The following is a 23,043-nucleotide window of genomic DNA, read 5'->3' on the forward strand; positions in this document are numbered from 1 at the left end:
TAAATATTCCTTTATATGTGGTTCAGAGTTCTGGGACCATCTCCTGAACCTGCTTGTTTGGGTACTCTGTGTTGTTGCTGGTGGAACTCTTTATTGCACTTCCACCCAATCTGCCATCTTGTTTGTTCCTCTGGTACATAGATTTTTGACCCTTAGAGGGCCTGCCTTTAGAAATTCTGACCTAGTCCATACTTTGACACCCCTCTTTTTCCTAATGACAGGAAAGCAGAGTTGACTGCCACAGGGGCTGGTCTTACAACATCACCTGGACTGCCACTGGCTTAGAAACTTGCCTCTTTTCCAGGCCTCCATTGCCCCGTGTTTGTTATGCTGTGGTAGGGCAGGAACAGAAAGAAGTACTGCTAGCTTGTCTCTGCTATACCAAACATTTCCTAGAGGCTCTCAAAGATCTTAGTGATTCCTAGATCTCTATCTTATGTTAGAAAGTTGCATTAATTAAGCACAGTCACATATACACAATGATGGATCCCTAAGGAGGGGTTGGGTTGGAGGGCACAGTTGTGGCTTCTTATCCCAGCATTACTTCTTGACCTGGGGCATCCCTTGGAGTTGCTGACAGTGGTGAGTTCTGTTCTTGGGCAGGGGGCCAAGAAGGAAGAAGGGGTTCAAGACAGGCAGGAAATAAGGCTCAAGAAGGCCAGGGCATACAGGAGGCATACAGAGCAGAGGTGAGGTAATGTACATATATCCACACTGTTAACATGTTTCTCTTCATTCTTCTGTTTCAGAAGCTGAGGCCAAAAAAGCATGTGAGTGGCTTCGAACAACAGGATTTCCTCAGTATGCTCAGCTTTTCGACGGTAAGGCTACTCTTTCTATACTCCCAAAATATCCTTATCTCCTAGGTTAAAAAAATATATTTTTTGATACATAAAAATATTTTTAAGAGCAGTTTTAGCTTTACTGAAAAATTGTGCAGAAAGTACAGCGTTCCCATATACTGCCTCTCTCTCCTGCACAATTTCTCCTATTATTAACATCTTATATTTTTTTGCTACAATTGATGAACCAATGCTGATACATTACTATTAACTAAAATTCATAGTTTACATTAGGGTGCACTCCTTGTATTGTATGCACAAATGCATGTCATGTATCCACCATTACAATATCATACAGAACAGTTTCACTGTCCTAAAAAGCCCCTGTGTTCCTCTCCTTCTCCCCCTGAAGCTCTTCAACCACTGTATTTAGTGTCTCTATAGTTTTGCGTTTTCTATAGTGTCATGTAGTTGGATTTTTACAGTATTAATGTTCAGTTTTCATCCAAAAAGAGGAGCAAATCAGATCCTTTCGCCTACCACACAAGAAGCTGTGTATCCTGGTTCTGCTCAAAAAATCTCAGGGACTTTGGGCTTATAGTTACAACCTCTACCTTCTAAATTATCATCTCTCTACTAGATGATGCATTAGTGTTTTCCACAGTTTAGAGTACTTTCTTTTGTGCTGTCTTCTCTTTTAACCAGGGCCACTGCTTTATACAACCTTTGAGGATGCTATTTACATAGATATGATGTGAAGAGTGCCCCTTGACCTTTCCTTTCCCAGATTTGATGGCTTTAAACCTGTTTCCTTAGTTTTCCTTCATTATTTTCTTCACTAGAGTCTTTCGCACTGATTGTTTCCACATCCCCTATTTTTGTCATACTCCACTATACTTGGCTTTTCCCCCACCTTGAAAAAAAGACAGTCTTTGTCAAGTTCATTAGCAACTTCCATGTGGTCATATTCAGTGGTCACTTGTTTTACTCAATCTCTCAGCAGCATTCAGTTCAGTTGACTACTCTTTCCTTTGGCTACTGGAACAACCAACCACCTTTCCTGACTGCTGATTGCCTCTCTGGATGCTGCTTCTCAGTCTCCTTAGCCAACTGTTATTGTTGCTGTTATGTGTCCTGGAGTCTGTTCCAACTCATAGCGACCCTGTTAAGGGTTTCCAAGGCTGTAAATCTTTACAGGAGTAGAAAGCCTCATCTTTCTCCTGCGGAGCAGCTGGTAGTTTCGAACTGCTGACACTGAGGTTAGCAGGCCGATTTGTAACCACTATGCTACCAGAGCTCCCTCTAAATGTCTGAGTGTCTTAGGTTTCAAACTTGGACCCTCATCTCTTTCAACATTTCTTTTCCATAGCATCCTTATCCAAGTGCCATCTAGATTCTGATGATTTCCAAATATATCCAGACCTTATTTCTAAGCTCTGGGTTAATCTAATCAACTACTAATTCAATGTGTCTACTCAGGTGTCCAACAGGCACTTTAAATTTAACATGATCTAAAATCAAACTCCTGATAGATTCTTCCTCACAAATGTATCCCTTCTTATGCTCCCTATTCTGATAGATGGCACCATGGTTCACTCAATCAAACCCCGCAGCCAGGAATCATTCTTCTTCTTCTTCTTTTTTTTTTTTTTTAAAGTTTTTACTGTGAATTGATTGATAATTTACATGGGAGAACATTGGTTTTACACTCATTGTTTCATTGCAATGATTATAATCCCCTCCGTACATCTTCATTCAACAGTATTTGCTTCTATTCCCTCTGGTTTTTTTTTCTTGTTGTTGTTTTGGGGGTTGGATGTGACAGAAACACTCAGGAATATATAATCATTTAAACAACCAAAGGACATATTCTGCAAACCTGCCTTCTGGCCGCCAGCACACAGTCTTTCTTTTTCCATGAGTCTAGAATCCTTAGCTGCGTTATCTCTCCATGTCATCATCTCTTCCTCCATCTCTGGTGTCACTGTTTCTCTGGATAGGGTCCCACATTCTGCTCATGCTCTTCTCCCTTGATGGTCCTAGGGTCCTCTTTTCCTGAAATGTAAGATTACCTACTCCCCGCTTTTGTTACAAAACTTCTACCTTTACAGTTGTCACACTTACTTTTATTTTAAATATAACCAGGAAGATTCATTGTGTCTGTAAAAGACACACACAAAACCCAAAGAACACATTACAGTATACATCCTTCCAGTACAGTTGTTCTGATTATTCCTAAAAACTAATGTAGTATATTATGTCAGAATAACTATTTTTATTATATTATCAAGTCAGTACATCTTAGAAAATTCACTTGAAGAATTCAGAGAATGATAAAGAAAGCAGCAATAATTAGCTATTACTTATTATTCAAAAGAAGTCCTGATGAGGTGCTGTAGGATAAGCACTGAACTGCTAACCACAAGATTGGTGGTTCAAACCTACCAATTGTTCCTCAGAAATCCTATACAGAGTCACTATGAGTTAGAACCAACTCAGTGGCATTTAACAACATTACTCATCCCAAATTGTACCTTTTTTCCCATCTTTGATTTTCATTTGTGTGGGAGTGTACATGCTGATTTTATTATTATTATCTTTTATCATCAGTATCTTTAAAAATCAAATAATTATTTGCCTTTGGGGGCTGGAAACATTATATGTACAGTAATAGATTTAATGTGTACATACTTATATAAAAATACACAAATCATAAAAATTTACTCTGGTGAAGAAGAGTTGGGCAACATTGTCATTCTGTCAGTTGCTGCAAGGTTCTGGATCATCTGGATTCTCCTTGCGATTGGGAATGACACAATGTGGTCCTTTTCTTCTTTTTTTCAGGTATGTTGTGGTAACATCTCACTGCTTCCAGAATTTGCCCATTGACCTTAGAAAAGTGATAGGTGTTTGGGTCCATGTTGTCAAGCAACTAAAGTTCTTGATTTAGTTTAAAAACAACCTTTACATTGTAAAAGTATTTTTGACAACTTCTTACTCTTTCTCATTAGTTTTTTTCTTCTTCAGTTTATCTTTCCTCTTCCTAATCCGTTAAGTCCTGATCCGTTAGTTCCCCTTCACCGTTATCTATGAGCTGTTCCACATTTGATAAGAGTTTTATGTCATGGAGTTGGTTCTGACTTACTGCAACCCTATATTGGGTTTCCAAGGCTATAAATCATTACGGAAGCAGAAAGACTCCTCTTTCTCCCATGGAGCATCTGGTAGTTTTGAACTGCTGACTTTGTGGTTAGCAGCCTTCACCTAACCCACTACGCTGCCAGGACATATCAAGTCTAAATTCAGCATTATTGCCATATAGATGATTTTTTCCCACTGATCTCTTCCATCATTTATCCTGATCAAATATTTAGAGCATGTTCACATAATCCAGTAACTTTTTTTTTTTTTCCCCATTATTTGCTGCATGCATTTTCCTGTAACTTCCTCCCAGAAAGATGCAATGTTCCAGATACACTGATGGTAGGTTGTAAGTACAGGTTGTTATAACTTGGATACATTGTAAGTTGGGGACTACCTGTATTTGTTTTTAGAGAAATATACTTAGACTTATTGTCTAATTCAATTGTGATGATAAATACACCTTTTTCTGAGTTCACATCTGGCAGTTCAATATTCTTTTGCACAGTTTATACTGCAGCTACTATGATAACATATGCTAGCTGCGTATGGATCTCTAGTTGCTCTTTGGGGGTATATCTGTGAGCTACTGTCAGAGTTGCATCACCTTATGGCCATTCGTGTTCTCCACCAGTGTGTAAAAACATCCCTACATTCTTGGATCTGCTAGCCACAAAAACATTTTCCCCAAATGTTTCAATTCCTGTTCTTTTTATTGTTTCCCAAACAGCACTGGCAGTGGCAGGTATGAGACAATGCTGATCAAGGCACAGTCTTCCAATATTTATAATATGAAATCCATCCACATCTTTCTCAGGCGTGATTCCATTGCATACGGTTTGCTCATCTACATGGTCTGGCAGTGGTAACTGAACTAATAATATACCACTGACTCTTGAGTCCATGTTCAACTGTTTAGTTATATCTAAAAGTTCTTCCTGAGAAACATCCTTAGGTTTTAGAATGATTTCACTGCAGACACCTACAGTGGAGGCAGTTCTTATCTTATGTCTGACGTATGTGTGGCTTGCTGGGTTGTCTCCTACTAGAATGATATTGAGGTGAGGTCTTCTCTTCCCAAGTGAAATCCATAATTTCACATTTTGCTGTATTTCTTCTTGGATTTGTTTGGTCATTTCAGTTCCTGAGATAATAATGACTTCATGTCTCTTGCCACTGCTCTGAAAGCCCTGGAACACATGTGTAGTAACTCCTGGCTGCCCCGTGGGTTGCACCGCACTGCTGCTCAGCACCAGTGGTCCTGCCAGGTGCCCACTGAGCACCGCGATGCCACAGGAGGGTGCTGCCATGGCTGTTGATCCCTGTCCTCTGGAACCCAGGAATCATTCTTAATTCTTCTTTCCCTCTCATTCCCACTATCTAATTCATCAGCAAGTACCCTCTCCTTGCATAATACATGAATTCTTAAAAAAAAAAATATATATATATTTTAACTTTGTAGCATAGTGGTAATGAATCACGCTGCGAACCTCAAGGTCAGCAGTTGGAAACTACCAGCTGTTCCACCAGAGAAAGATGAGGCTTTCTGCTCCCATAAAGATTTACAGTATTTATTAGTGTTGTTGTTTCCCTTCTAGACCTGTCAGTTGCTTGGCTGAAATTGAGCCATGTGGATGATTTCATTTCCAGATCTGAAGGGTGACTAAGGATCATAGTTTCAGGGGTTCCACAGTCTCTACTTGACGAGTAAGCCTGGTCTTTTATATGGCTTTTAGTGTTAGTCTACATTTTCTTTCACTCTAATTCCTAATGTGGGTTAATGCGCTGGATTGCAAAAGTCAGTTTGAACCACAAGGTCGGTGGTTCAGGCTCACCAGGTGCTCCTTGGAAACCCTATACAGGGTCACTATGAGTCAGAATTGACTCCATGGCACATAACCACTACCATCAAATATACACACACACATATATATATATATATATATATATATATATGTAAGGAGCTCTGGTAGTGTAGTGGTTATGAGTTGGGCTGCTAACCTCAAGGTCAGCAGTTCAAAACTACCAGCTGTTCTGTGGGAAAAAGATAAGGCTTTCTGCTCCTGTAAAGATTTACAGCCTCGGAAACCCTGTACAAGGGGTGCTATGAGTCAGAACTGACTCCACAGCACATAATCAATCATTCAATACATATATGTATACATACAGGGCCACTATGAGTCAGAACTGACTAGATGTCACTTAACAGCAACAAATATATATATATTGAGAAAGATGAGGCTTTCAGCTCCCACGAAGATTTAAAGCCTCGAAAACCCTATATAGGTCTTCTGTGAGTTGGAACTGACTCAACTGCACTTAACAACAACTATATGGACTTCTGGAGTCCTGGTGTTGCGCTGTGGGGTTAATGCACTGGATTGCAAAGTCAGTGTGAACCACAAGGTCAGCAGTTCAGGCTCACCAGGTGCTCCTTGGAAACCCTATACAGGGTTGCTATGGGTTGGAACCTACTCGATGGCACTCAACGACAATATATAGACTTCTGGTGTGGTGATGTAGGACCATCACTGGACTGTGAACCACAGGTTGGCAGTTCAAACCCACCAGCTGCTCTTTGGAAACCCTATACAGGGTCACTGTGAGTCAGAATCAACTTGACAGCACTTAACAACTCTGGTAGTGCAGTGGTTACAAATTGGGCTGCGAACCTTAAGGTCAACAGTTTGAAACTATCAGCTGTTCCGTGGGAGAAAGATGAGGCTTTCTGCTCCCATAAAGATTTATAGCCTCGGACACCCTGTATGAGTCAGAACCGACTCCAGGCATATAACCACCACCATATATAGAGAGAGGGCGAGCGAGAGAGCGAGTGAGAGAGAGAGTGTGTGTCCTGGTGTAGCACTATAGGATAAAGCACTCGACTTCAAGGTCAGTTTAAACCACAAGGTCGGCAGTTCAAACTCAATAGCTGCTTCTTGGAAACCTTATGCAGGGTCGCTACGAGTTGAAACTGACTCAACGATACTTAACAGCAACATTATATATATGTTGTTAACCAGCACATTAATCTACAGTGCCACATCAGAGAGACAGAGACAGAGACAGACAAAGAGACATACAGAGACACACACAGAGAGAGACAGGTTTATATCAAGGAAATGGCTTACATAGTTTTAGAGGTTGGCAAGTCCGAAGTCCCTGGGTCAGAGCTCAGGCTAGGAGCTTCTGAATCTTGTAGTTGCAGGGATGGTGAGCCAAGATGGGCTGATTAGACGACAGGCAGTCATTCAGGTCCACCAGGTAAGAAGGCAGGATGCTGATAACTACCATGATTGGCAGGTAATAGAGCAGGCTACTGGCACAAGTCCAAAGAACGGAAATCAGAGGGCAAGCCACATGCAAGTTCTAGTCCCAGCAGAGAGCAAGCAAGCTTTGCCTGAGTGTCCAGTATATTGGAAGCAGGCCACACCCCCGAGGAAGCCTCCTTTCAATTGTTTCTCTATTTCTACTCTTGCCCTCCTATCATCTTACAGCAGCCAGAGGGATCCTGTTAACTGTAGTTGTGACTGTGTCACTCCTCTACTACAAACCCAATGGCTTCTCAGTATCCTCAGAATGCAATAAGCCCAAATGCAGTACTCTGTCCAATGAGACTGCCTTATCACTCTGTATTTATGACTTTCTCCTTTGCTCTGTAAATTCCAGATTCCTTTCTTCTAACTTATTGACACCAAACTTTTCCCTTCTTGGAACATTGCTGGGAACTCTCTTTCCAAATTCTGCATGGTTTTCTTCTTGTTGTCCTTCAGGACTCAGCTCAGAAATCACTTCCTCAGAAAGGCCTTCCATGAAAAGTAGCCCCACCCCAGCTTGTTGTTATTGTTAAGTGCCATTGAGTTAGTTCTGAGGAGTGGCTGGTGAGTTTGAACTGAGGATCTTGGGGTTCAAACTGACCTTGTAGTTCAAACTGACCTTGTGGTCCAGTGCTTATCCTACAGCACCACACCAGGACTCCCACCCCAGCAGCCTCTGTTTAATCTTATCACCCTGGTTAATTTCCTTCATAGTATTTATAACTGTGTTATCTTGTTTGTTTAGCATATTGTTTATTATCTGACTTTCCCATGAGAGTCTGAACTCTGTAAAGACAGGGATCATTTTATCATTTTAGACTTGTTTACTACTTATCCTTAGTGTCTTGCACAATAAATAAATATTGTTGTTGTTAATTGCCATCAAGTTGGTTCCAACTCATAGAGACCCTGCATAGGGCTTCCAAGGTGGGTTTGAACTGCTGACCTTTTGGTTGGCAGTCCAGTGTTTATCCTACAACACTACACCAGGACTTTGAATGTTGAACTGACTCCATGGCACTTAACAGGAGCAACATCAAAAGAATACTAGTTGAATGAGTAAATGAATAAATAGGCCTGTTTTATCCAGTAAGCCAGAATGGTGTAGGAATTCTTGAGTTCTTTTTCTTCCCGATTCCTTCATTTATCCTCTCACCTCCCTAAATCCCAGGGAGTGGATTCCCACTGCTCTCTGGACAATAGGGGAAATTGAGATATTCTTTGGATGTACACTGCCCCTTCCCTGTCTTGGCAGTCTAGGATTTGAAGGGACTGGGGATTCCAGATTGGCTCTTGGCAATCACCCAGGGCCTCAGACTGACATAGTCTTTTCCTCCAGTCCATCCCTCCTGTTCTCTCCCAGACATTTGCCCATACTGTTAACTGTGAGCTCTCTGGGTCTCCTTATCTCTGGGTTTTTTTCTTTATGTTTGGCTCTTGCCTTCATACTCTCCACTTTTGCTGGCCTCCCTGTTCAAACACAAGGTCTCATGGGGCTGAGTTCCTGATCTACTTTCCTGGACTCATCTTTGCTTCTCTCTGACATACAGAAGGTTCGTTCCCTCTGGATATCGGCTCTGTGAAGAAGGACCACAGTTTCCTGGACGAGGACTCTCTGGGTGCTCTGTGCAGGTAGGGGAGCCTCAGGCTTGGCTTGGGGCTTCCTCATGGGAAAAAAAAAAATCCTTATACTCTCTAACAGAAGAGGGGCCCAGCACATTAACTAAGCTCTTCTTCTGCACTCCCCTCACTTAATCAGTTTTTTGTTTGTGACACCCTCACCTAGTCACTCGAGCTAGAAAGCCAAGATCTGACATTGATTCTTTTCTCCCTTAAGTTATATCCTCTAAACATTATTCTGATTTGTCTCCTCTCTACTTACACCACCTTGGTCCTTGTTTGCGGGCAAGCAATGACTTCTTCTTGTATCTATTACAGTAGCTAACTGGCTTTTCTGCCTCTAGTGTCTGCATTCTTTCTCCCCTCCCCCTTTCATCCTCTTTACACAGCCACCAGAGTCAGCTCTGTAAACTGGAAGCAGCCTCTCCTCAACTTAAAATTTGTCACTGACTCCCCACTGCTTATAGGGAAAAAGTTTTATAACGGGACACCCGAGGCCATTTGCACTCTGGCTTCGATTTATTTTATTAGCCTCAATCCTAACTGTCTCACACTCACACTGGTCTGTTTACTGACCATTTCCCTCTATACCTTATTATAGTCTTCTGTCTAAGCCTGCTAAAAGTTTCTCTAACCCTCAAAATTTTATTTCTGTTCTCTAGGAAGTCTTCTCTAACTACACTCTTCTCCCTTCATGGAAATTCCTTGTCTTACCCTCTGTGTCTCCATTGTGCATTCTATATATTCTGTTCTTGAACCAGTTTCATCTCTAGTGGTTTGCTTCTACATCTATAGTCTCTTTGAGGAAAGGAGCCATACTCTTTCCAGCATTGTGTCTGACACTTGAACCCCCATGAACGTAGGGACTTGGATAAGTTTAAATGGTTGGAACATGTGGAGTGGTGGATATATTTTTCCATCTTGGGAGTATCTTGGTAGGCTGTTCCAGGCTTTGGGCTTCAGAACCTTTGGGTAAATACTGCTTTGCATTTTTGCAGGAGGCTGATGACCTTGAACAACTATGCCTCGATGAAACTGGGGGTTCATTTTCAGTGCAAGCAGGTAAACCATGGCAGGATGGGATATGTGGAAACCATGGGGAACCAAGGACATGTACAGCCTCTTGTGAAACTGGTTCCAATAGCTCAGGAGTCTAGAGCAGTGCCTTACTCTAACCTGGGGGTGGAACTATAAGAGACTTCATGTGGCCTCTATCTGGGTTTTGTGTAGTCAGGTTGGAATGTGGGAGCAAATGCCCTGGCCCATAGCCTCTCCCCTCCCCCATCAGCATACCTCTGTCTCCTGGGTTTATCAGTAACTTGACATATTGGTGGCCTCTTTACTCAGGTAAATCCATCTGCCTCCACTACTTGCTCTTTGATAGCTAAAATTACTAAAGCAGAGAGCAGAAGCAGAATAATGGCCTTTATGGTCTTAGAAGTAAGGTTCCCCATTCTCACCCTCATTTTTCCCAACTGTGAAATAAATTTGGCAGAACTCATAATCTCCAAAGGCCTTTTCAACTCTGACAACTTTAGGAAAGCAGAAATTGAGAGGCCTCTTGGTTTATACGTAGCCTTGGAATGAAAACAATAACCCTATCCTTCTTTAAAGAGAGGCTTTGATAATTTCCTCTACCAGAGACCTGCAGTGACAAAGCCCTAACCTGGCCCTAACTCTTCCACTGAATTATGATTGATCTTGAGCAAGCTTCTTTTGCTCTCTGGTTTCTCCACCTTGCAAAGAAGGAAAGGAATTGGCAAATCTAAAATTTCCTTCCTGCTCTGGCAGTCTGTGATTTCTTATGTAAGATTACTACCTAGAGACTAGAGAGGCTGCTGAAAACAGAAGTCAACAGTCCTAGCTCTGACTCATTGCATGTCATTTCATGACCTTGAGCATATTCCTTCTCATGTGTGTATCTGTTTCCCTACTTGTAGAATGGTTGTTGTTATTGTTACTGCTAAGTACCAGTGAGTAAGTTCCAACTCAAAGTGACCCTTTTTAGGATTTCCAAGGAGTGGCTGGTGAGTTTGAATCACCAACCTTGTGGTTTAAATTGACTTAGTGGTCGCCTGCTTATTTTACAGTGCAAGAGGTAGATTAATTACACGATCATTAACATTTATATGCTCTCTATCTCTGACCCTTAGCTTCCTTTTTGTATCCTCAGAACTAAACCATTTCCTCAACCAGAAAGCGGGGCCCTTACCTCAAAGTCTCCCAAGAGTTTGAAGGCAGATAGGAGCACAAGCAAGGGCTTCTAGGCTGTGCTCCTCTGACCTCACCCTGTGGTACCTTCCCCAGAATGAAGATTCAGATGAGGAAGAGCAGTATACCATAAGCAACCACTGGGCCTTCCAGCAAGAAAACAAGCGCTGGTCTCTTGTGGGCTCCTCTCATCTGCTGTCCCCACCAAGTCCAAGCCTGCCAATTACTTCAAGCTGTGAGAATGTCCTCACTGAACTTAGCACAATCTCCCTGCCAGCCATCACTGTGAGCTTGCTGCCTGAACCAATAGATGTGTCCCTATTAGATTGTGCCCCCAGTCAAAGGGACCAGCCCTTCTTCAGCCCCACCCAAGATCAGGAGGGTCTTCAGAACAAAGTCAAGAAGCACCGCTCCAGTTGCTTCCTCAAGCACCTTGAGACTCTTAGGAAGAAGGAAAAAAGTGACAACCGACAAGCAGAGCCCAAGGGTAACCCAACCACCTCAGGAAAGACCACCAAAGCTTCGTCTTTCCGCAGTTGCCGTGACTTCTTTTCAGCTGGATTCTACAGGGCTAAGAACCAGATAGTTACATCAACCTGTGGTGGTAGCACTGAGACTCAGAGAGCCTGGCCTGTGGCCTCATCCCAGCATCCTCAGCAGGCACACCAGTGTGACAGCTTGGTGAATGTGTCTACAGACCACAAGCCAGGCACATTCCCTCGCTCCCTATCCATTGAGAGCCTGTGTCCTGAGGATGGACACTGCCTGGCAGGTTGGAAGTCAGGAGGGCACTGGCATTATGAAGGGCACCGTGGCTCCTATGGCTCAACAGGCAGCCATGCCAGCACCTATGACAATTTGCCCAAGCTGTACCAAGCTGAGTCTGTGCTGGTTGGGGCCAAGGCTGAAGATGAGGAGAATGAGGGCAACTATGCTCACCTAGATGATATCCTCCAGCATGTTTGGGATTTGCAGCAGCAGGTAGAACTGTGGTCTCAAGCCATGTACTCAGAACTGGGGCCTGGCAAGAAGAAAGAGGAAGGAGATGAAGAAGAAGAGAAAGCTACTTTATCAGTGGGAATAGCTACAGTTAAGGTTGAAAACCAGGCTGAAGATTTGGCCCAAGCACAAGAAGATCTGGTTCAAGCACAAGAAGAGTTCCCAGCCCAGGTCCAGGCAGATTCTCAGACAGTCTCAACTCAGACTCAGGCTTCAGCTGAGACTGAGGTCCTGGCACAGGCACAGGTAGAGGCTAAGGTCCACACCTCAGCCCAGGACAATGAACAGAAGATAAATTCAAGCAGGGAACCCATCTCTGCCTCTAGCCTATCTGAGAAAGACAGACACTCCATTTCTGACACTGTGGCTTCCTCCAGTGAACTTGACAGTAGCAGGAATGCCATGAATGAGACCAAAGCAGGGGGATGTGCAGATGGGCTCCAGGCAACAGAGCCCCATGAACGGCGTGATTCAGGAGTTGGGGCCTCACTTACCAGACCCTGCAGGTGGGAGTTTAGGGTAGGAGTGGAACAGGGGTCTCTGTTGTCTTTTGTTCTCTCTGGAAACAGATCTCTTAGTCATGAGGCCCAGGGACAGGCTGAGTGATCACCTCCAGGTAGGCAGTCCCAGAAGAGAAATGAAAAGAATACATGACTCAGGAATCAAAGAGTTAGGTTCACGACCTAATATAGATATGATCTTAAGCAAATTGTAGCCCTTCATTGGGTCTCATGTTTCCCCATCTGTAAACAGGGTGTTAAAGGAGATGGTGTCTGATCCCTAGCTTTGCCCTTCAAACTTTCTTGTAGCAGCCCTCAATAAAAGTCTTGGAATGGATTGGGAGTAGGTACTCCTTATTGGCACTAGATTGGTCTGAACTCTCTGCTACTTTCCTTGAGAGCTTCTTGGCTTATGGGTAAATCTAGAAGCTAAGACTAAGCATTTTCTACCCTGTAGCCCAGCATCAGCAGTGAGAGTAGCCCCATCTCTCTGTGTTTTCTTTCTTTTGGATTAAAAAAGGGACTAGAAGAACACAACCTTTGCTAAGGTTTGTCCAAACCTGCTCCTCTTCCCTTTCACCCTCCTCATTTGCCAGGAAACTTCGTTGGCACAGCTTCCAGAACTCCCACCGTCCTAGCCTCAACTCGGAGTCACTGGAGATTAACCGCCAGTTTGCCAGCCAGATCAACCTGTTGCATAAAGGCTCATTACTACGGCTCACTGCCTTCATGGAGAAGTACACTGTGCCCCACAAGCAGGGATGGGTTTGGTGAGTGGTTTCTGGGCCATGGTGGGTGGGTATGACTCAGGTCCTAGGCCCCTGCTTATGGCCCATAACCTCTAGAAGGGTCAGCCCTAGACAGTGGATGCTGACAGCTGAAGTCCAGTGGAGTGGTGTGATATACTAGGAGGCTGAAGGTGCTAAGGTCTAAGAGGTCAGCATGCTTTGGAGTGGTTTATGCATATCTGTCAAGGATATACATGGAATACACATGTGTGCCACATGTGAGAATGGTGTGTTAGAGGGGCCATAGGTCCTCCAGCTGTACCTTTTCCACTGCATCCTCTATGCTGCTGCTGGGAAATGTCCTATGGTGCAGATTTGGTTGTCACTGTGCTGATAAATCCCATTCTGTGGCTTCCATGGTTAAAGAATAGTTTTAATTCCTTCCCATCTTGATCTTCTCATGTTCTATGCCTGCTCCATTTTTCTGGCTACTTCCCAACAAGGAGCTCTGGTAGCATAGTGGTTACGAGTTGAGCTGTTTGAAAATACAAGCCACTCTGCAGGAGAAAGATGAGGCTTTCTGCTCCTGTAAAAATTTACAGTCTTGGAAACCCTATGCAGGGTCCAAAGCAGGTGTTCAGTGAATGTTAAGTCTAGGGATATGCATGTTTCTTACTCTGTTCATCCCATCTGAGCCCAACAAGACTGTAGCTAGCTGCTCCAAAGTGCCCAGGTCTGTCCCATCCCCCTTGCTGACCTCTTGCCATTCACCTAAACAGGACAGTGCCCAAATTCATGAAAAGGAACAAAATCCCAGACTACCGAGGCCAGCATGTATTTGGAGTGCCACCCCTCATCCATATGCAGCGTACAGGTCAGCCATTGCCACAGAGCATTCAGCAAGCCATGCGCTACTTGCGCAGTCAGTGCCTGGACCAGGTAAGTGGCCTGCAGAGAGATGGCACTAAGGGCAGGGCTGGAGTCCAAGGCTGAGGAGTTGGTCTAGGGAACTGCTCTGGTCTTCCTGCTGGGTCAGGATGTTCTACCAGGCACCTTTCCTATCCCAGGAAGGGCCAGAGAGAATTGAGCCAGAACTCCCTTTCATTCCATAGGGCTGGACCCTTCTACTCAGTTCTGTGACAGCTTCCTTTTGACCCAGATTCTGCAGTTTCTGTCTTTTAGGAGCCTGCCTTTTCCTACCTCATATGCACAAAAGCCATCTTTTTTCCTTTGGCCATGAGACTATGAAAATACTTCTCTATGGTTTGCCATTTTTCTCCTACTTTGCTCAGCAAGAAGCCTGCCAGGCTCAGAAGTATATGGAATGTTCTTCACTCCTGAAACCCAATCCAGGGCTGCCTTTAGAGTCTTCTCTCCCCCCACCCTGTTTGCATCTTCCCCCCCCCCCCTTCTCTCTCTCCTGCATGGGTCAGGTTGGCATCTTCCGGAAGTCTGGGGTGAAGTCCAGGATCCAGAACCTGCGTCAAATGAATGAGACCTCCCCAGATAATGTCTGCTATGAGGGTCAGTCAGCATATGATGTGGCTGACCTGCTGAAGCAGTATTTCCGGGACCTGCCTGAGCCCATCTTTACTAGCAAGCTCACGACCACTTTCCTGCAGATCTACCAGTGTGAGTCACCTGTACCTATCCCCCTGTACCTATCCCCAACAATCTGTTTTATTCATCACCTCCCTGAATCCTAGGGCTGGTGGAAGATAAGCCTGGTGAAGGCAAAGACATTTGGAGTTAGAAAGGCTTTTGGAGACAGATCATATTCTACTCCCCCCATCCCATTGTATGGAAGGGCAGACTGAAGTCCCAAGAAAAGGAGAGGACTTATATAAGCTTGCATTGCAGGTTAGCAGCAGAGTTCCATCTAGCACCCATGGCTCTGATCTCCCAGAGTAGACCTTTTACCTTTCTTGTCACCATCTTCTCTTGAAATCAGTGAGGTCTCTATTTTCGCATAAGCTGGAGGCTTGTTTCTGGAGCCTCTGAGAAATAAGGCCCTCTGCCATTCCTTCTTCATAGTACTCCCTAAGGATCAATGGCTAGCAGCTGCACAAGCTGCCACCTTGCTGCTGCCTGATGAGAACCGAGAGGTGCTACAGACCCTGCTCTACTTCCTGAGTGATATTGCTTTGGCTGAGGAAAACCAAATGACAGCTGGCAACCTGGCAGTGTGCTTGGCACCCTCTATCTTCCACCTCAGTGTCTCCAAGAAGGATAGCACTTTGCCCAGGTGAAACAGGGAAGGGCATGTCAGAACCAGGCAAGGAGGGGTTGGGCCCCAAAGGATTTTTGGATCTTGGCAACTGGCACTACATTTCCCAGGCCTCACCACAGGGACCAACCAGACTCCCCAGGGCTCAGAGATTGGTTGGAGGCTGTGAAACAGATCCTTTTAAAAGTCTTCAGGTTTTTTTGTGGTCAGGCCTGGCAAACTGGCTTCCTGGGAGTAGGAAACCAGCCTGTTAGCCCACTTGTCTCGTGTTTTGTGCCACTCTCTTCCCTTGACCCTTCTATCCAGGATCAAAAGCAAACACAAGCTGGTTGGTCAGCCAGGCCCTAGGGATCTGAGTGAGAATATGGCTGCCACCCAGGGTCTGTCACACATGATCAGTGATTGCAAGAAACTGTTCCAGGTGAGTGAACCTGCTTATAAGACCTAAGGGATTTATCAGGCCTGACACAGCACCCCAAATCCGGGGGAGCACAAGATTTTTCAACTATCTTATTTCAGTGTGGCCCTGTAGGACAAGCACTTGACTGCAAGGTCAGTTTGAACCGCAAGGTCAGTGGTTCAAATTCGGAAACCCTATACAGGGTCGGTATGAGTTGGAGCCAACTCAACAACACTTAACAATACAACAACTGCAGTAGCCTGGCCTCTCCACTGCCCTCAACATGAACCTGATATAGACCTTCATAGGCTTTAGGACTGAAGAATCCTGATCCTTCTCTGCTCCTCGTGGCCCTCAGCTTGGTTTGTCTATACACTTGTAGGTGCCCCAAGATATGGTGTTGCAACTGTGTGGCTCCTACAGTGCAGCTGAGCTCAGTCCTCCTGGCCCTGCCTTGGCTGAGTTGCGACGGGTCCGAGCCTCTGGAATTAGCCTGAGCCTCTACATGGAGGAGAGTATCCAGGAGCTGCTGTGTGATGCTGCTGAACGTTTCAAGGGTTGGATGAGTATGCCAGGGCCCCAGCACACCGAGCTAGCTTGCAGAAAGGTGAGCACCATACCACCTGGGAGATGGTATGGTGAAGGGGGAAAAGGGCTGGGGAACTCAAAGGCAGGAGCCAGGAAGGAGTTGCTTGCCAATCTCACCATGCCTGGGCCCGATACTTGGAGAATGTCGGCCAGCAGAGTAAGTTCTGTAAGGAGTCAAGAATCAAATTAAAGCAAGGCATCTCTCTCAGGGACTACCTGCCAGAATTATGTTCCAAAGTCTACTCTAGACATGACTCTACTTTTTTAGCCTCAACTCCCATCTCTCCCTGCATTACTGTCAAACTGAACTCCTTGCATTGCCACCTGTCTGTTTTTGGTAACCGAAAGGTTGGCAGTTTCTCCATGGGAGAAATATGTAGCAGTCTGTTTCCATAGGAAGTGATAGCTTACATGGGAGAACATTGTTTTTTCCATAGGATTTGCAGCCTTGGAAACTATATGGGGCAGTTCTACTAGTCCTATGGGGTTGCTATGAGTTGTAATTGACTTGATAGCATTGGGTTTGGTTTGAGATTTAACTTCTGCTCATACTGTTCCTGATGACTGGAATGAGCAGCTCCCAAACTTAATATGTTGCTTCTTCCATTTAGAGCTTTTTGGCATGTTCCAGACTGAAGATGATTTCTCTGTCTCTCTTCTGGCATTGTCCATGCATTTTCTCAGGTTCTGATTGTTCTTTAAGATTGTGAGCCTGGAATTTCCCAGGCTAATTTCTAAATTGGTCATATTCTAACCTACCTAATAGGATCAGGGTGATAATTTCGTACACTGCCCGGCACATACAAAAGCCTCAATAAATGGCATATTTTGTTGTTGTATGAGTGTTTTACTTCCCACATAGATGGGGCGTTCTCCCTACTTCCCGCAATTCCAAGCACGGTGCTTGTTTTGGTAGGACCCAGTAGGTCTCTGAGAATGTGTGCTATCATCTGTGTGCTCTTTAGCAGGCTGGAAAGCAGTCATCCAGAAAGGAGAGAGATGATAGGGCAAAAAAGATGACAGCAGCCCTGCATCTTTCCCTCATCAGGGTTTGAATGAAGCCTGGACTGTGGGATGGAATCTGACAGTTGCCTCCATGCCCCTACCCTTGTGACCCCCAGGCACCAGATGGGCACCCCTTGCGTATGTGGAAGGCATCCACGGAGGTGGCAGCCCCTCCAGCTGTGGTGCTACATCGTGTTCTGCGGGAGAGGGCCCTTTGGGATGAGGACCTGCTGCGGGCCCAAGTTCTGGAAGCCCTGATGCCGGGTGTGGAGCTGTACCACTACGTTACTGATAGCATGGCACCCCATCCCTGCCGCGATTTTGTGGTGCTCCGGTAAGGGACTCTTAGTTGCCTGAGACTAGGAAGGTGGGGTGGGGAAAGTCACCAGGAATTTGAATGTGTGTATGCCTTCCAAACAGGATGTGGCGCTCAGATCTACCTCGTGGAGGATGCCTGCTTGTCTCCCACTCACTGGATCCTGAGCAACCTGTGCCAGAATCAGGGGTGCGGGCCTTGATGCTCACTTCCCAGTACCTTATGGAGCCCTGCGGCCTGGGCCACTCCAGGCTCACTCACGTCTGTCGTGCTGACCTTAGGTAACAGGCCCAGGTTGCTTGCCCCACTCCCTTAGCTTTAGCCCTATCACTGCCTGTCTGTCTTTCTACATCTCCTTCCTTGCACCTTTGATCTTTGGGGGCTTGGGGAAACTTTTCATTCCTTCTTGCTGGTGAGGACTCCAGGGAGGTACCCATTGCTTATGCCTGGCTATTTTTACTTCCACAGGGGCCGTTCTCTTGACTGGTACAACAAAGTCTTTGGGCACCTGTGTGCCATGGAAGTGGCAAAGATCCGGGACTCCTTCCCCACCCTGCAGGCAGGTGGCCCTGAGACAAAGCTGTGAACCTTAGGCTGGCACCAGGGTGGTACCAACGAAAGGACTAAGGAGATAATAAGGAAGGCCCCTGGATGCTGCTGCCAGGGGCAGAACCAGCCCCAACTATGGTTCCAGCTGTCAGTCATCCCTTGCTTCCTAAAGCTTCTCTGCACATACATAGGAAAAGATAACTTAGATTCTTATCTTCACTTACTCACTGTATTCTACCCTCCCAAGAGAGATAAATCATTTTAGTAGCCAGACACACAATTGTTATCCTTTTCCTGCCCATGAAGTCACTACTCAATCTGAAACTTTAGTGCAGGGATGGGGAATGTCTGGCCTGCCAACCATATGTTGTTGTTGTTAAGTGCCATCGAGTCGGTTCTGACCCATAGCGACCCTGTACAGGGTTTCCGAGGGTGTAAATCTTTACGGGAGTAGAAAGCCTCATCTTTCTCCCACGGAGCAGCTGGTAGTTTCGAACCGCTGACCTTAAGGTTTGCAGCCCGATTCGTAACCACTACGCTACCAGAGCTCCCGCCAACCATATAAGACCCTTTAAATCATTTAGTCTGGCCCTGCCAAGGCAACTGCAGTTTCAGTCATCACATTAGCGTTGAGTTAAAGACCAAATATATAAGGATAATTTTTAAGTTGAAAATTTTGTATGGCTTGTGAATGTTGTTATACATTTTGGCAAAGAAAAAAAAAATTCCCCAGTCCTGCCACAGTGGCTCCCCCAATTGCAGGGGGAAGGAGTGACAGAGCAATGTGTGGTCCTACCTCTGTGCTAGACTAGAGGCTAAATTATCCTATTTGAATGCTATTATATCTTTGAGGTTATACCAAAGGTTCTGTTCCTGTCTTTAGGCTCAACATTGGCCCTGAACTATTTTGTATTTTTCTTTTCCCCAGAGAAATTGGACTTGAGAAAATAGGCACAGGAGCAGAACATAGGGGCATCTCCAACCATTAGGAACTGTTTTATTTTTGTAACTACAATGCTGATTTTTATGCGGTTGATTTAAAAATGGGTACCGATGAGCCTCTCATAGGCAACATGATGTGTTGGGGTAGATTGTGATGTGATGGGGTAAGAAGGACTTTCCTTTCTCAGGTCTCAAGAGACCAAAGAGTCAGTCTTCCCTGCTTGGGCGCCACACTTCCTAGGATTCTGGCTAGCTTTTAGCCACACAGTGCAAGCTCAGGGGCATGAGAGTTGCAGCACTGCAGCCCAAGATGTACACCTTCTGGTCAACAGTCCTGCTGTGGCACCTGGGGCCAACTTCTCAAAACCCAAATGTCAGTCCTGAGACAGTTCAGCAAAAGCAGATAGAAGCAAGGAAATATATATCTGTGTTCATTACCTTTTCCCTCCTCCTTTTGCTTATTGTAGCATAATAACAACTCCTGCTCAAGCAAACACCAGGCCTACTAGCCAGGCAGCCAACTAGCCAGAAGGGCCTAGCATCATTTAAACCAGTTGGGGCTTTATCCAAACCTGATCTATCCCACCTACCCCTCTTCAGTCTTGACTCCTATGTAAACTCAAATGCCATTCAAACACCAACTTGTGTTTTATTTTTCTATTAGCTAAATCAATTGGAATGGAATGGATCCCAGCTACCCTTCTAAATGTACTTTTTAAGCCTGACTATATGTACTTATAAATACTGTACTGTTAAAATATATATTCTATTATAACTATATTATAATAAATGCTGGTGGGATCAGGGGTCTGGAAAGCCTGGGTAGGGAGTGGTACAGGCCACTTAGATGAACCAAGAGAGGAAGAGAACAGGTTTCAGCATGATCTCTTAGCAGAACAATAAAGCATTACTCTGGCCATGTGGCTTTCTTTTTACTAAGACAAGGACCAAGTGACTGGAGACAGGGTGGAGGGATCAGGGATGCAATCCAGGGTCAGTATTTGGGGTCAGATAGGCAGCATTTGCTTTACCCTCAGTCTCAGGCCTTAAGGTAAGACCACAAGAGGAATGGTGAAGTGCCTCAGCATTTCTCTTGGGAGGTGATGTGGTGGAGGGGAGGCAGGATTCAGAGAATCCAGAGCTTGGACAGAAACTGCAAACCCTATCCAAGTTAGGAGCCCACCAGCATGACCTCAGACACTCATACAATAGCCCTAGAATAAGATGACACAGGTTGTGTTCCACTTCCTTCCCCCTTTACATAGCACAAGCTGAGTGATGAAGAATGGAGACAAAATCCCAAGAGGCCTGGGGGCCCTGTTCCACCCATAAACCAACCAAAAGAGCTCTGAGTGCTACGAAGTAGTCCCTGGTCTAGATCCAAAGGCCAACAAAGCCCAGGAAGGCTAGAGGTTCTTGCTTTCTTGACATCCCCAAATGAAGGGGATTTCCTTTGCTGTGGTTACTGTTGCATTGGTTTTAAATTCTCAACTTCAGAGGGACAGCTAGAGATTCCACACTTTGGAAGCAAATCGGTGCTTGAATTCCTTAAGTGCTACTTAGTAGCCTGAGGCAAGCAAGCCATGCCCTTGCTTTTAATCTCCATCTCCTTGTAAGTAAACTGAAGGCAAGGATACATAGACACAAGCCTTGCTCAATAGTGTTCAAGTCTGAATTCTACAATCTGCATTATCACCCAGTCTCAACAGGTTGAATGCTTCTTTTATTTTTTTTCTGTGGATTCAGTCATCTCCACATATCTCTGACCATACCTGACTGATTTTCCCTGAGGAAATCAGTCATGGCTGACTCTGGGATGGAGGGTGGTGAAGCAGGGGACCAGTCACTCCCTTGGCTTTCAAAGAACCAATTTGCACCTCCCCAGCTTTGCAGCCTGAGTGCTCCTTGGAGGCCAAGATGGCCAAATATCGTCTCTCATACTTCGGACATATTGCTGGAGAAGGATATCATGTTTGGTAAGGTGGAGGGTCTGAGGAAATGAGGAAGACCTCCAACGAGATGGATTGGCCAAGTGGCAGCATTGATGGACTCAAGCGTGGCAAACAGTAGTGAGATTGGCCCAAGATCGGGCAGTGTTTTGTTCTGATGTGCATAAGGTCGTTAAGAGTCGATACCAACACGATGACACCTAACAACAACAACAACAAGTTTATAAGTGTGGACAGGAGATCACTCAAGTGGTGCTAGTGTTGAGAGACACCACTGTGAAACTCTGGCCAATAGTTTTCAAGAAAAGTAGCAAAGGGAATTTCTGCCACAGGTAATGCCCTGCCTTCTCATGAAAGGGTACTGTAGTGATGGTGTAGAGGATGGGCACACTACTAATTGGCAATATGAAAATGACCACTCAGGAGGAAAACGTCCTGAGAAGACGGCTAAAGACTTACGAGGGAGGTTCTTAGGAGGCTCAGAGAATTCCTCCAGCTTTTCAGTTCTGAGTTTTGTATCTCTGGACAAACTGTCTGACATGGCTTACCTATGCTCAACATTTTGTGAGAGGTAGTTCTCTGAGCCTCAGTGAACCCATGCATAAAGCAGAGGCTCCCATCCCTGCCATAAATTGACTATCATGTCCTATATGTGTGAAAGTGGGTGTCATGATGACAAGGCATCCCAACCTGTCGCTCCCAGAACACAAACACCTTCCCATGGTCATATCTAGCACTTAATTTTGTACCTTAACCCAGACCTTAACCTGGTCTCTTTCTTTCCCTGGTGCCAAAGTACTTTCATTTTCAAATTCCCAACCACACTGTCTACCACACTGTCTATAGTCACTCTTGTCATACTTAGTCTTTCTAACCTACTACCTGAAATAAACCAGTTGTAAGTGCATAGAAATTGGACATTCTGTCACTGAGCTTAGATGTGTTATTTTAAAGTCTCCAGTGCCTTGTTGTTAGCATGGCTTAAGGTAGATAAGCCCAGGTTCAAATCTAAGTCATTTTCTGGTTGTGAGACCTTAAGTGAACACATTTGACCTTTCCAATATTCTTTTTCCTCCCATAAAAAAGGATAATAATCATTTATACTTTGCAAAGTTGTCATGAGAGCTAAATGAGACAGCAGTTGTGAATATAGCTAGCTACACAATACAGCTATTAATAAATGGTTCTCTCCCCTGCCTTCCCTCTTCTTTGCCAGCCAGGCTCCATAGGGAGGGCAAAAGCTTCTCACCTGGAATCTACAGGCACGAGAGAAAGGAACTTCTGCAATAGAATGGGCAGCTATCAAAGATGGAGATGAAATGCTTTGCAATGTAGATTTAACAATAGAAGACACTATAAAAGTAATGTGGATGGAGTAGAATATACAAAAACAGTGGTGGTAAAGGCCAGAAGGTTTGAGCTTGTAGGTAATAGAGAACTTCTAAACTCCTTGCATTATATTTGGGGATGTGAATGTAGGGTAAGGGGAAAGCCCAAGGCAGCCTGACACGGAGGTACACAGGATACAAAACTGAGGCTAAGGAAATTAATTAATTAATTGATTAATTAAAGTTTTAATGTGAACTATATGATAGTTTACATGGGAGAACTTTAGTTTTACATTCATTCCATCGTATATCATCTCACTGCCATGGTTCCAATCCCCTCCGTGCATCATCAACCACCCAAAGGGTATATCCCAGAAACCCACCCCCTACACTTCCCCCTCCTCCCCCCAGTTTTCGGCCCACAGTCCCTTTCCCTCTCTG

At 44.8% G+C, this 23,043-nt stretch overlaps 1 protein-coding gene and 1 pseudogene across 1 annotated transcript; one reads left to right on the plus strand and one right to left on the minus strand.

Moving 5' to 3' along the window:
* The first annotated feature begins 757 nt into the window (after positions 1 to 757).
* STARD8 (StAR-related lipid transfer (START) domain containing 8) lies at positions 758 to 18,420 on the plus strand. The gene is made up of 13 exons (XM_006868503.1): positions 758 to 821; positions 8,791 to 8,872; positions 9,859 to 9,922; positions 11,168 to 12,576; positions 13,167 to 13,340; positions 14,078 to 14,237; positions 14,732 to 14,930; positions 15,333 to 15,543; positions 15,832 to 15,946; positions 16,308 to 16,532; positions 17,635 to 17,852; positions 17,939 to 18,115; positions 18,303 to 18,420. Exons 3-13 carry the CDS (start codon positions 9,866 to 9,868, stop codon positions 18,418 to 18,420), a joined length of 3,063 nt encoding a protein of 1,020 aa, XP_006868565.1. The 5' UTR covers positions 758 to 821; positions 8,791 to 8,872; positions 9,859 to 9,865.
* LOC102815106 lies at positions 4,433 to 5,233 on the minus strand (annotated as a pseudogene).
* Positions 18,421 to 23,043: the final 4,623 nt, after the last annotated feature.

This window comes from Chrysochloris asiatica, unplaced genomic scaffold, assembly GCF_000296735.1.
Source record: "Chrysochloris asiatica unplaced genomic scaffold, ChrAsi1.0 scaffold00118, whole genome shotgun sequence".
Lineage (NCBI taxonomy): Eukaryota > Metazoa > Chordata > Mammalia > Afrosoricida > Chrysochloridae > Chrysochloris > Chrysochloris asiatica.

What these genes read in the sequence shown, in the direction of transcription:
- STARD8 (XM_006868503.1), top strand. Translation starts at nt 9,866, where the DNA reads ATGACCTTGAACAACTATGCCTCGATGAAACTGGGGGTTCATTTTCAG. An exon ending in CACAAGCAGGGATGGGTTTG is followed by an intron (nt 13,341 to 14,077) that starts GTGAGTGGTTTC and finishes TCACCTAAACAG; the next exon opens with GACAGTGCCCAAATTCATGA. An exon ending in TTTCCTGCAGATCTACCAGT is followed by an intron (nt 14,931 to 15,332) that starts GTGAGTCACCTG and finishes CCTTCTTCATAG; the next exon opens with TACTCCCTAAGGATCAATGG.